Source organism: Nanorana parkeri, unplaced genomic scaffold (assembly GCF_000935625.1).
Source record: "Nanorana parkeri isolate BGI_ZX_2015 unplaced genomic scaffold, ASM93562v1 scaffold520, whole genome shotgun sequence".
Classification (NCBI taxonomy): domain Eukaryota; kingdom Metazoa; phylum Chordata; class Amphibia; order Anura; family Dicroglossidae; genus Nanorana; species Nanorana parkeri.
The window spans coordinates 904,195-918,325 of NW_017306788.1; the positions used below are offsets into that span (position 1 = coordinate 904,195).

At 37.7% G+C, this 14,131-nt stretch overlaps 1 protein-coding gene across 1 annotated transcript in view; it reads right to left on the reverse strand.

Annotated features, from left to right (window-relative positions):
- Positions 1-8,554: 8,554 nt before the first annotated feature.
- The window catches only part of PPP1R3A (protein phosphatase 1 regulatory subunit 3A), a 49,275-nt gene continuing 43,698 nt past the window's right edge, over positions 8,555-14,131 (reverse strand). Inside the window, exon 4 of the mRNA XM_018561376.1 lies at positions 8,555-10,690. Coding sequence (XP_018416878.1) covers positions 8,555-10,690 — 2,136 coding nt within the window. The remainder of the gene's footprint in view (positions 10,691-14,131) is intronic.

Genomic DNA, 14,131 nt, shown 5'->3' on the forward strand with positions numbered 1-14,131 from the left:
CATCAACTGTTCAGGTGTCACAGTTCTTCCTGTTTTTTTTTCCATGAATGTTTTCAAATGGGCCTCAATTATTATTTAGTCAGTGGTCACATTTGTAGATATCTAGTACCCATAAGTACACATTGCCAAAAACAATACCAGGCACCATGTAGAATTCAGATGATGCTGATTTGAGATTACTGGGTTTATTGACCAAAAAACATTCCCCACACCATTACACCAGCAACAGGGTGAACCTCTGATAAACACACAAAGCAGAATTGGATCATCAATCCATATCTTGTCACACCAAGTATCGTTTTTCTAGTCTTCAGTCATCCAGTTTTGGTGATCCCATGTCCACTGTAGGCTTCTTTTTTTCTGCTTTGTATCTGAACCTGGTGAGACCATTTCCTGCTACAGCCCATCTTCTTCAAGGTTCAACAGATTTTGCATTCAGAGATACCGTTCTGCGCAACACTGTTATAATTAATGGCTATATGAGCAGTTGTGAACTTTCTCTGTAAACCTTTGACATTACAGTGCATAAATATCCCAGGAGGTCAACTGTTTCCGAAATGCTACAACCAACACGTCTTGTACCAACTATAATCCAAAGGTCGAAGCCACTTAGATCATATATTGTCCTAATTCTGTTATGTGATCAAACAAGATGTTAAGCTCCTGACTGTCTGCATATTTTAGGTACTGAGTTGTAGGCACATTATTTGCTGCTTGTCTGTTTGCATTAACAAGTGAGCAGATTCAAATGCATATACAGATGTGAAGAACAAATGTGTGTGCAAAGTTATTTTTGTTGAATCAGGAGAGCTTTATTTACCATAAGACACAACTGAATTTTTTCTTAAGACACCAGAGTAAGAGGAAGCATCACAGAATTAACAGAGGGAGAGAGGGAAAGAAAGAGTGTGTGTTTGTTTTGCTTGAGGCACTTATAATGAAAGGGCAGGATCTACAGAAGAGTCACAAGTTTTTCTTATATCTCTTTTCTCTACCAGATCTTTATTGCTTGTATGTGCAAACCATTTGTGGCTCTGTACATAAAGCAGACTGTGTAACATTTCTAATAGGGTTATCTATTTGTATTTTTATATTCAGTAGTAATTAGGGATGCACAGATACCGGTTTTTCGGTATCGAGTACAGGTACCAATATTTTTTCCCGGTACTTGCCGATACCAAATACTGATACCTGATGTCCCATTATCGAAGCCAGGGGGCGTGTATGACTCACCACCTGGCTTCTTGATTAGCCGGGAAGTAGGGCGGCATGTAAAAACTCGCTACCCGGCTTCTCGATTAGGAGGGAAGCCGTCTCCATGCTCACTCATCCCCAGGTGACAAGGAAGCATGGAGCCAGCTTTCTGGCCACTCAGAAAGCTGGGGGGCGGGTAATGACTCGCCGCCTGGCTTCCTGATTGACCAGCTTCTTGACCAATCAGGAAGCCGGGCAGCAAGTTATTCACAGCGCTCGGCTTCCTGATTGGCCGGGAAGTCGGCTCCATGCTCCCTCTTCACCAAGTGACGAGGGAGCATGGTGCCGGCTTCCCGGCCAATCATGGAGCCGGGCAGCGTGTAATGAGTCGCTGCCAGGCTTCCTGATACTGGAAGCTCTGGGATCGGGCTAGGCATCTGAGCATTTGGGCGAATATGAGTACTCGCCCAAATAATCAGTATCGGCACCGACATGGTATCTTATCGGTGCATCCCTAGTAGTAATCACTTAACATGGTTGGAAATAACAGGAGTGGTGAATATGAGAAAGTTGTCATCAGTCATCAGCGCATACTTTCCTTCATTTGGAACTAAATCCCTCTGTCCCTCTTTCCTCCTCCTCCTTTGATGTACAGCTATCTATGAAAATTTACTATTTAACCACCAAAAGTGTTATTCTACACTAAATCCTTTATATTGTCTCATAATTATCTTGTTTTCTTTTCTGAAAAGCCAATATAAAGGAAAAGTAATGGTGGAAAAAAAAATTCTGGGTTTACCAATCTTTTTTGGCATATAAATTCTTAATGGTTCTCAGAACATGACAGTAGTATGTTCATTGAATTGTGTAGAAGGTGTCCCTTTTATCTCAGAAAGTTGGGCGGTATGTTAACATGTGAACACAACCTACATACACAGCCCTGTTGCACAAAACTAAAATGCACTAAATAACTAACTTTAACAAAAACAAAAATCTAAAACTAATACATTTGATAAGAATACATTTTTTGTTAAGATATGTAAAACAATCTAGCAAAAGTCACTATGTCAGATTTAGAATAGTAAAAGTAAAATGGGTTATAATAATAACAATGAGCATGCTGATTTTTCTCATTATAAAAGAACATGCTGAAAATGATGCAGCACTAGTGCTCTGTTGATAATCAGGGTCTACTTGCATTCTTAAAAATAGCTTGCCTCTTGTGTGGAGAAGAAGCCAAATGTTGATGAGCAGTTCCAGGTGTACAAATGTCTGCTCATCCAAATGAAAGGTCATGGTAACAGTTGCTAGTATCAGATTCCTGACAGTCTCTGCCATGTGATGTCTGATTGTTTTGGAGTGATATGCTGCTGATCTCATGCTTCCAGCCAGCAATACTGGCAGGACAAATAATGTTTTCTTCTCCTGATTCCTTCTTTTAAATAATTCACTGCTTCCACCTAAACGCTGGTGTATATATAATAATGCAAAATGGCAGCCAAGTGAGGGGGGGGGGAGGGGGGGAGCAAAAAATAAATCTCTCCTAATTAAAAATGCTAACCCTGTGCTCATGTGCAGTGGGAGATCTACGTGAAGGTGAGCATAAGTGGGTCAGTGGCATTTAAAGAGACTCTGTCACTTTGCCTTGAATAGTAAAAATATGAAATGAAAAACAAAGCATGTGAGTTGGTAGATCATCTTATATTCTTTGATATCCAGAATTCGATAACATGAGAATGTGTTAGGCATTAAAACAAATACAAACTGAGATTTTATTGTTAAGTTCATCAAATTTATTGAATTGAATGGGAAAATTGCCAGTGTCACCATAACTTGTATTATTTTGTGCTCCAACGTGCACTGCATTTATAGCAGCCCATTCTTTTTTACGGGAGTTCTAATACAGAACAATATACCACAAAATCAGACATGAACCTTTTTTTTGTCCAATGCAGTGCTCCACAGCACAACAGATAGTTCCCATCTGTGCATTGTTGTCCACTGAATTGCATATGCACTGAGATGGGCCGGCAAAATTTGGGATGCCAATGAATTGCACTGTAACTCACCGTACTTCAGATTGTGAATGACCACAATGCATAGGTGTGAAACCTCAAGGGTTTTAGCTTAAAGCTAAAGGAAAAACTTTTTTTCTTTTGTCTGTATACCTTATTTGACCCTTAAACACCCTGTAAATGAGACTCAACATGCCATAAACATAAATCAAAAACACTATTTAGCCGTACATTCTACTGTATATGAATGTAACTAAAAATCAAAGAAAATGTCCAGGAAACTGTCTCTCACAATAAAAATGATCAGTTTCTTGTACAAAATGCTATGCCAATCCCCTAAAAAACTGACCCCCCCATCCCAAATACCTCTCCCAAAGACTTCACGAGTGCATAATCAGTTGACAGGGCTAAATAGTGTTTTTTGATTTATGTTTGTGGCCTGTTGAGTCTCACTTACAGGGTAGTTTCTAAGGGCCAATATGAGTGATTTAGTACCGGAGACTTGGATCATGTAGTCAACACATTTTTTGTCAATGCTATACATACAGTTTAAGTAGCTTATTTGTAATTTTGCGTTCTTTCCATTTTTACCTTTTCACAACCAGGCACAATTAAAATCTACAAATATTTGTTATTCATTAACATTAATACTGTTTTATCTATCATAAGATGTAAAAAAACACTTGCACCTAAATAGGTTACTGGGCTCAGCTGCGAAAGGGTTAAACTCTGGAGCCTGTAGTCATTTGCCTACCATACCTAATTATATAAATTGTCCTGTACAAACAAACAAAGGGGGCAGAAGGGGGTAGATGATTGAAATAATGCCATATTCTTTCTTGCATTGGAGATGAATTGAGTATTCTCTAGTGATAGGAAGAGTACTGTGTACAAATCACGTGGGGATGTTTATCATCAGCAGGGCCTAAGGAGCTTGTGAGCGTAGAGAGTAGAATAATTGTGGCAAAATACAGAACAATTCTTAAGAAAAACCTGATGGCAAAGATTTGTCTTCTGACAAGACAATGACCACAAAAATAAAGCAAAGTCTTCACAGGAATGACTTGCAGTGACACTAAACTCAGGAGTTAAATCTTAAAAATACATTCAAGTACCCGTACTATTAATAAAAATGTATCTTATTTGTGCATGACTCAGCTGTAGATCCTCAATCATCTCTGAATTGGTGCTGACACTGTCCTTCCTTCTGGAGGGTGGCTACTTTTGTTCCCCATGGTCCCTGTGTATGTGTTAAGTAGCCACCACTCCAAGCTCACTCCTGTGATAGACTACATATAGAAGTTGGACACAGTTGAAGGAGTATTTTCTTGGCCAGTACAACAGTACTGAAAATGTCAGTTAATTAGTTGGGAAAGTGCATATTCCATCAGAATCTCCCAACACAGGTCTTTGCTTCATCTCTTTAGCCACCTCTCGTCCCTGGCCTTTCCTGAACGGCTGGACACGAGTCTTCCAGGAGCGGGAGGGCGTCTTAAGACGTCCTGCCCCTCCCCCCGCTCATGCGCGGCGCTCAGCGTGCACATAAGTGGGGAAACTGTCAGCATGTAAACAGCCAGCGATGGCTGTTTACATTCAAGCGATCGGGTGTCTCTTGAGATGCCGGATCGCTTGCAGGAGCCGCCGCTGCCGGTCCCGAGATCTGCTGTGCCGACACGGCGACGTTCTCAGTGGAGATCAAAGGGAGTTCAGTACCCATCTCCCTTTAATCTCTTCTCCTGTCCCCGAATGCAGGAAGTGATGTATATTACATCACTTCCTGCATTCAGTGTCACTCTCCGGTACAGAACACCGCGAGAAGCTGGTGAAGCAGATCTCTGCTTCATCAGCTTCTCTGGGGGTCTCTGGGTGACATTAGGGGTCTTAGAAACCCCTGATGTCTCCATAAAGAGGACCTGTCATGTGAATTGGCTATCACGTAGGGGATTTCTTAGTCCCCTATGTGATAGCAATAAAGTTAAGTGTAAAAAGAAAAAAGTTAAAAAAAAGTAAAGCATAAAAAAACAAAGAAGCTAAAAAAAGTCACAAATTAAAAAAAAAAGTTAAATAACACAACTTTTAAAAGTCCCCCGCCCCCCCCACATACACATGCAAACATGCGTCGGGTGCGCCAACGTACAAAAATGATGATTCCGCCTATTGTGCCGCACATGTTTTATATATCGCCGCGAACGTCGGAATGAGAGCAATAATTTTAAGGCCATTGATTACTGATAACATTAAACTGATGAGTGGTAAAAGCTTTTAAAGCATCAGCTATGGCCAATTTTGGGCGTGGTCATTTTCTGCGATTTCGTGGGCTCGAGCAATATTAAAGCTTAACATGTTTGGTGTCTTTTTATCTGACATGACCCCGTCTTTTATATTTTACCAAAAAATTGGTGGGATAATATATGTTTCATAACATTTCATAGGGAAACATGTTTTTTTACAAAATGTATGGTACTGTTTTGTTATATAGTAAACGGTTTTTTTAGAGTTTAGATTTTTTAGATTTTTCTGGCTGAAGTGACTCATTAGGAAGTAAAGCCAGAATCAGGGATATATTACCAAAGTTCAGGACTTTAACAAGTCAGAAAAAGCATCTCCCATATTTCTATAACCACATGTTCACCTTGTTGTATATCCAAAGCCAAAACTTTTTTTGTTTTGTTTCAATAAATTATAGTATGGTTAACACTACTGTATTTTTGGCTGCCTGTGATCTAGTGGAGAAGTTTCCCTTAAAGTGACACTAAACTCATGAGTTAAACCTTAAATATGTAAAGTAGTCACTAATACAAGCTCGCGCCCGTGATGGATTACAATCTCATGTTTAGTTTGCTAATTTGTATAAGATTGTAGTCCATCACAGGAGCAAGCTTGGAGTGGTGGCTACTTTACCACACACATAGGGACCATGAGGAACAAAAGTAGTCACCTTTCAGAAGGAAAGACAGTGTCAGCACCAATTCAGAGAGGATTTGAGGATCTACAGCTGAGTGATACACAAATAAGATACATTTTTGTTAATAGTTAAAGTACATTTAAACTCGCCTTTTTTTGCATATATTTACTGCTAGCTAGTAGATATATGCAAAAACATTAAACAAAAAAAAAGTTACCAAACAGATTATTACTTACCTCTGTCTCCGCCGCTTGCTCCAATCTGAAGATCTGAAGATTCTCGAGCGGCCGTGAAGGATTAAGGGCAGGCGCATGTGCAGTACAGATCTTCGACCAGGAGAAGAGGAGAGACACAGGGTAAGTCAAGGCACACAGCCCTGCCGTGTGCACGCGCACAGACACCATGGGACACAGAAGACATAGCAGTCAGCGCTGGATCAGAGACCGGCACCAGCGCTGGAGGGACTCCTGAAAACTACTGGAAAGAAGATGATCAGATTAACAGGCATTATTTAAGTTAAGTCCTTATACCAGCATTGAAGTACTTGAACTAAAAATTTCGTTTCCTGAGTTTAGTATCACTTTACATTTTTGTCCCAGAGACAGAACAGGAAGTGAGAAGAATTCTCTCCAATGTGAGGGAAAGTCACTTCTTAAAAAGCTGTTACGGGAACATGTGTCCCCATTGAAACATTTTCCCTCTAATCCTGGTCAGTGACAATCGTACAATTTTGTATTTCCCATCACTTCATGTCCTAGAGTCCTACACTCTATACAAAACTCAAGAATTAAGGGTTGGAGTTATATAAACTTTGACTAAGTTTACGATAAAATTAAAAACATTTTGTGAGAAAACATTTTTTTAAAACAAAGACTTGGGAATCTTGGTAATCATATAACTAGGTTCACATGTTTTTATGAGAATGTAAAATAAAGTTCAGTCACAATCTAGTGACAGGATTTGGGACATATTTTTATATTGTAAAAAAACAAGACATCAATACATGTTAGTTTTTTCTGCAATATGAAGTAGCATTTTGTATGTCAAAACCCCCAGAAAAGTAAGCCAAACTGTAACAACAATTGCCATTAACTCCAAGCATACATTGCATTTTATTTGTCATGTCTAAAAATAACAATGAAAATATGTTCTGAGTAACAAACTCACTTTGATTAGTTAGGATTTTATTATGACACACATTACGTTGTTTTTGTACACAAACTTCCGGAACAAATAAGTATTGAGTGATAACTTTGAACATCTTACAGATTATTAAAAATCCTTCAATTTTACCTGCTTCTTTTTCTATTTAATGACATGGTTATGCAGATATTGCAACAGTTAGCCTAAATGTAAAGCAAGAATATTGTTTTGGTGCAATGTCTTATAAAAACAAACAAAAAATCTATTATTTAGCTAAGAAACCTGTGACATAATTTTAAAAAAGTCACTCCCCTGGACCCTGATTTAGGATTACACATGTGCCCCCTGACCTTTAGTACCTCTACCACCTTTAATGACTTAACTTGTCTGTTATGTTTGGTTTGCCTCATTTTCTGCAAAGCAATCATTGTCTTTAACTGTAGAGAACCCAGTGATTGTCTGTATGGGCAGAGCTATTCTTAGAGCAGATGCCAGAAACACATTAAGTACCAAAGGTGGATAGAGAAATTGTAACAACAGAGGATCACAGACTGTGTTCCTTGATTCATGGGGTCTGGGAGCAGTAACTGTCTTAGTGAGTCCTATTTATATACCAATGATTCATATTGTTGACATTTTGAGTAGCCATGCATTTTGAGTTATTTGTCCCAGCAAAGAACATTACCTATTATGCATACAATATTGTAAGCAATCTAGATGACAATACATTACCTGGATATTATACAGTATTAAAAGGAAGAGACAGGAAATTGAATACAGTTTATGATATCGCAAAAAACTTGAAATAAAAATAATGCCAACTTTGCACTGAAACGTTCATTACAAAACTAATCATTTATTTTATAAACGCTGGTTCTCATTCCTGCGTTAAAAGTGACTGATAAGATGAAGATGAAAGTTACAATAAAAAGGTAAACTAAACCAGTTGACTAGATATACCAAACTGTTTTAGACAATGCAGATCATGTTACTTCAACTCCTTGGGCTCTGGAGAGGAGATCCAGAAATATAGCTGGTTTACCTTTTAGACAGGAGTGAGACTCTCTGTATTAAATCATTAAAAACATGAAAAATGCTTAAGAGTTGTATCAGAAATTATCTGATGTGTTCAAATACTCTACAACTCCTAAAGTATATTTTTAATATGGTCCTTTATAAAATACTGGTTCATATCTAAAAGTTGAAAATCTCTAAGATTAGGAACCTCCACCAAGGTCAACTCATTTCCCTGGCATTACATAGCTTTTGTTAATGCAACCATTTGGTGCAGCTACTTTTACTCCTTTCTTACCATAGTTTTTCCTCTGTCTCCTTCCCAGTACAACCAGTACAATGAGAAAAGGTAGAGGGCAAAACATACCAAGAAATCATAATGATACATCAGACCAGCAAACACCACAAACATTATAAAACAAAAGACCTTGGAACTTGCATGGCTAATATTCAAGTCCTCTCTGGTCTCTGTATCAGTTGTGATTTCCTGGTCTGTATGCATTTCATCATCAGTAAAGGGATGGTAATAATACTGATGTGTGTCCTCTGGTTTCCCTTGCTCTTCTGTATCTGTGCTCTGACTTTCCTCTTCATCATCAGGCCCACTAATAAGAATAGATGGCCCCATAAATGTCTGCTCTGGACTATCTTGCTCAATGTCCACATCTTCTTCTGTGATTACTTTCAGCTCAAGGTCTACATATTCTATAACCTTCTTACCATTTGTTTCCTTAGTGAAGTCTTCCAACAATCTTACATCTGTGTCCTCCCTCAGTTCTGTAAAACTCTTCGAGTTACTGGGTTGAGTAACATGATTTAGATCTGCATTATGTATATCACTTTCACCAAGTACATCATTTAACCTATTCTCATATTCGTAGTTACCTAGTTCTTTGGGCATATATCCTGTGCCTTCTTTAGAAAGTGTTCTCAGATTACTTGTATCTATTTTTTCACCTTCAATATCATCAATTCCTTCCCTGTCACAAGGTACATGCATAGGTTTACTAGTATGATCTAAATCTCCTCTTTTAAGTTTAGACTTTGCACTACTATCTGTTAGCTGTGCTTCACTACCACTGTCACACAGATCTATATATGACCTTTTACTGTCATCTCTACCTTGAGAACATGTTTCACTTTGACCTTTTTCTTCTGTAATCTTTGCAATGATGACCTTGTTTCCCGGTGTCACTTCACTTGGAAATGGTCCCAGCATTTCATTCCACACATGTAATGTGCCAAGGGACACATTTTCAGCTGTACTGCATGCTATAGAAGGAGGACACTCAGGCAGTGATTCCGTTTCGCAGGAAGGTTTTGTCTCTGTAGTATCAAAAATTGTTCTGTCTGTTTGATCTGACGCTATTCCTTTATCTTCATATGAGGGATACGTAATATCATATGAGTCATTATTATCGGATAAAACCACATTTCTATCACGCATGCCATATTTATTGTCAGTTTCCTGAGCAGTGTGTCTAGAGTTAGGATTTTGCGTTGTATCAAAGTATTGTTTGGATATTTGTAAAGGCACACTTTGAAAGCCTGAAAGATCTGTAGTTTCAACAGTAACATACTTATTTTCTTCTAATAACACACTCATGGCATCTGTGGTTTCCGTATCTTGGGACAAGCCAGCAGTTACATTTTTGGTATGACTTGTTTCTTCATCTATCCCCTCCACCTTGCTCTCCTTAAAAAAGTGAACATCACCGGAAATAGCAGGACTTGAAGCTGATTGGTTTGCCTCTACATGTTCTGGAGGGTCAACACTACTAAAAGGTTCATATTGACACAACAAATCCTGATAGTCATCCAGCTGTGGAAATGTTATTGGGTATTGTATTCCTAAACCTTCTGTACCATCATATTCAGTGGGGACATTATTATCTTCTTGGCTGTTTTCAGTTTCAGTTTTTATGTTTTCACTATGTTCATATTGCATTTCTTTAGTATTATCTGTTGAAAAATATGCCATGTGAACTGGATTTTCACTATAACTTGGATTTGCGTTATGATCCAAAATTTCTGTTACCTTCATATTCTCATCTTGTACAAAAGGTGGAGCTTCAGATGTTTCTTGGCAAATGTCACTTGTGTCCCTTTTTAGCTCAGCTGGAAAGAATGCAGCTTCTTCAATTACTTTTGAATATTCATGTGATAATGCCTCTGCAGAATGGTGGCTGGTGTTTGAAAAATCCTCAGCTACCAATGAAGGGTTGGGCTCAGCCACTGGAGGATATTCCTCTTTATTATCAGGAGACTGAGACTGAGAATAATGGTCTTGTGTTTCAGAATGATATTTGATTTCATCATATTGTTCCTTTTCTGTTTGTAAATTAAACAAATCAGAAGTCTCAGTGTTGTACTGTTCATCAGAAGATGTGATTCTGGCATTCATGAGACGTTGACTTAACTGGAATGAAAACAGTAAAATAGTTGAAAAATATGTAATACTATATAATTTAAGGAGGTAAAATATTCTATTTTGGTTGTGCATACAAAAACTGCATTTCCAATAGACAAATGCAATGTTTTTTCTATATTTTCAAGCAGTTAGAGGACATAGTTTTAAGACTAGGAATGCAATGATTATTGAATCTCAATTCATATATTTTTACATATAGATGTTTTCAGTTACCTATGCATAACAAGCAGGTTAATTTGTGTCACCCTTTATCATACCATATCAACAATCCAAAAATCAAACATTTTAATACATACCAGGCACTTTGATTATTGACATTGGGACAAATAAGAGTGCAGCTGCTGAGGGTTGTGCCAAGTTCATGAACTTGATAACTGAGGAAATTGAATGCATCTTGCTTAATACTATGATTACAGCACTATTAAAATGGGTATATATCTAATTCTATGTTTGTGAGCATGAAGTATATTACACAAGCATGAAAATGACAAAAGTCTTTTAGATGATTTTATGATTTTAGACAGATGTCAAACCATTTGCCAGGGTTAAGTAAGAAGTGGACTCTTTTTAAAGACTGGATCCATTTTGTTGTTAGAGCTATCTTTTCAGATTTTACCTGTAGTACTAATACTGAAGGCATTTGAGGTATTTCCGTAAACTATAATAATGTTCTATCAGCATCTTTATGTTTAAATAGGTGGCCCTCATTTCCCATTTAAGACATTTTAAACAAAAGAAGACAAGGATTTCACTAGGCTAATTATTAGCCTCTACATTGAGCTTAGTTTACTTTGACCCAGATTTTGTAAATCAACTCCATTTGACCCAATTACCTGAATTAACATATTGTTATTTCTGAATAATAAAAATAACAATCACTGATTATGTTTGCTTCTATCCAGTATTAGTTGGTATCAGTATGTTATATACATAGAAATGGCATCAGGCATCAGGAGTGAAACCTCTAAACCCTCTTACATAGAAGATTTACCTCATGCTAATAATTGTCCAATTGTATAAGTGTGACTTTCATTACAATTCTGGGAAAATGAAAAACATGGTTATTGGTGTAAGTCAATCATTGGTTTGTTGAAGAAAATGCATAAATCCTAGATATGAATATCACCAATCCAGTCAAGCAGAAGTGTTAGTAGTGTTGGTACATTTAACCAAAAATAAGATTATTAATTTTTTTCCCCTCCATTATCCATAAAATAGTCTTTTGTAAATCAGAACAGAGTTTTCCTTAATCTTACCCCTTTATTAATTAAAGTGACTTGCGACAAGATATGGTATATAAAAAAAATCCTAATTATACTGAAGCCCCATTTGAAGATTTATGGGTGCACAGCAAAGTAGAAATTACTTCTTTAATAATAATCCAAGAAATGGGATAATGCTCTAAGAAATCTAGTAGAGATGTTGAAAGTAAACAATTAAACATTTACTACAGAGTGTAAAGATGACAATTTTTGCACAATATACTAGGCTTTCTAATACGTAAGCTCAGCACTACCTTACCTATACTTTCTGACAGATCATGAAGTGCTAAAGATGTTGCCATCTTTGCTAACAGAGGAGGAAGCTGGTGTGCTCCAACTCTGACTCTTCTAGATAGCTATTTAGCATGACAACAGATGTCTGGGACTGCACCTGAAGAAAATTTTAGCTTCATCTGCAGGCAAATATGAAATGTTAATATAAAACATTTTGTATTTAGCTAGTTAAATACTGAACATTGTTTTAAATATATTTAACAAACAGATCCACTTTAAATATTGTGTGTATTGAATAGAGTGTTGTAACCAAAGTGCACCTCAAGATACCCCCATATATACATCTTACTGTACATGCACCTTCACAATCACAAATCTCTACCACACCCTTGAATGTAGCTCTCCCTACATTCAATGGACAATACCTCTACTGTTCAGGAGTCAAGTCCAAGCTACTTTACTCAACCTGTCCCCATGCCATTGAATGTTTTATTATTGAACATCGAAGGCTTACATTTGCCGAATAAGTGCACCAAAGCCTTTTACCATTTCCACTCCCTACAGGCAGATATTGTATGTCTATAGGAGTTGCATTTTTCCACTTCCTCTGCCCAATGGATTATAGTTCCACTTACCACCAATTTTATACAGCAAATGATATCACTAAACAACAGTGAGTATTATTTGGCTTTAAGCAATCAGCATGATTAATTTGCTCCCCCTAGAAATCAGAGACCCAGCAGGCAGATACATACTTCTTCCTGGGCTCCTCCAAGATCAATAAATCACTATAGTCTCCTATTACGCACCTAATACAGTACAAACCCCTTTTTTCTCACCACTTCCAGGTAATTGCTGCCCATCAAAGGGGAACATGCAGGGACTCCAATCTAATTATTAATTCACACCTGGACAATTGGCCTCCCATTCTACCTACGACAGCCACACACATGCTATCTGCAAACTCTTAAACCAATATACTCTAGCCAACTCCTGGGGTTAAACAAAACCTTCTTTAACTGAATACACTTTCTACTTCCACCCACATAAACAATTCTCTAGCATAGACCATGTCTTTGTAAAGCCTTCCTCCTTACCTCTAATTTTCTCATCTCACCATCTCATAGCAGAAAAATAGCTTTGTAGAATAAAATATAGATCCTGTCTTTAAGCCAATTAAACTATGCGTAGGTAGAAACCATGTCCTCCCCAATCCCAATTGAAACATATGGGATTATTGTTAAGCACATGGCTAAGCTCTACAGTTCACATGCGGGTTTCCAAAATCATGGTGCTGACTGCCTATTCTCCCACCTTCACTTTCTACAAAACAAGTAAAACCTAACAAAAAACAAGACCTGATAGTTACATGGCCACCACCAGGCATTACACGGAAATTGGACAATTGATTCATATAGCTCTAGTGGGCTTCATCCCCAGATGACAACCAGAAAATAGTGTCTGCAAACACACCCTTTTGATCAGAACAGCAACAGCTAGGTGAATACTGTTCATGCTCTTCTCATAGATATACTGTACATAGGGCATTTGACTCTGTGTCCTGTCCATACCTATTTTATATACTAGAAAATTGGGGCTTTGACCATAATTTTTACAATGAATGGTAGCTATATACTCCTCACTCCACTTATATATTGTACTCAGGTTTGAAATTTGCTTCTTTCTAAATACAAAGAGGATGCAATTTATCCCCCCTGACATAGCTAAATATTACTTAGACTCTCAGTTAGCTAACCTAGCAAATATTACACAGCCTCTGAGACTCCACTGTGGATAGGAATAGAGTCTCTGGACACTGATCCTTAGGGGTTGATTTACTAACCTTATAAACACACCACGAACGTGTATACACCTCTGCAGTGTGTTCCCTCCCAGCATGATCTATGGGTGGAATCTAAACACCTTTGTAATG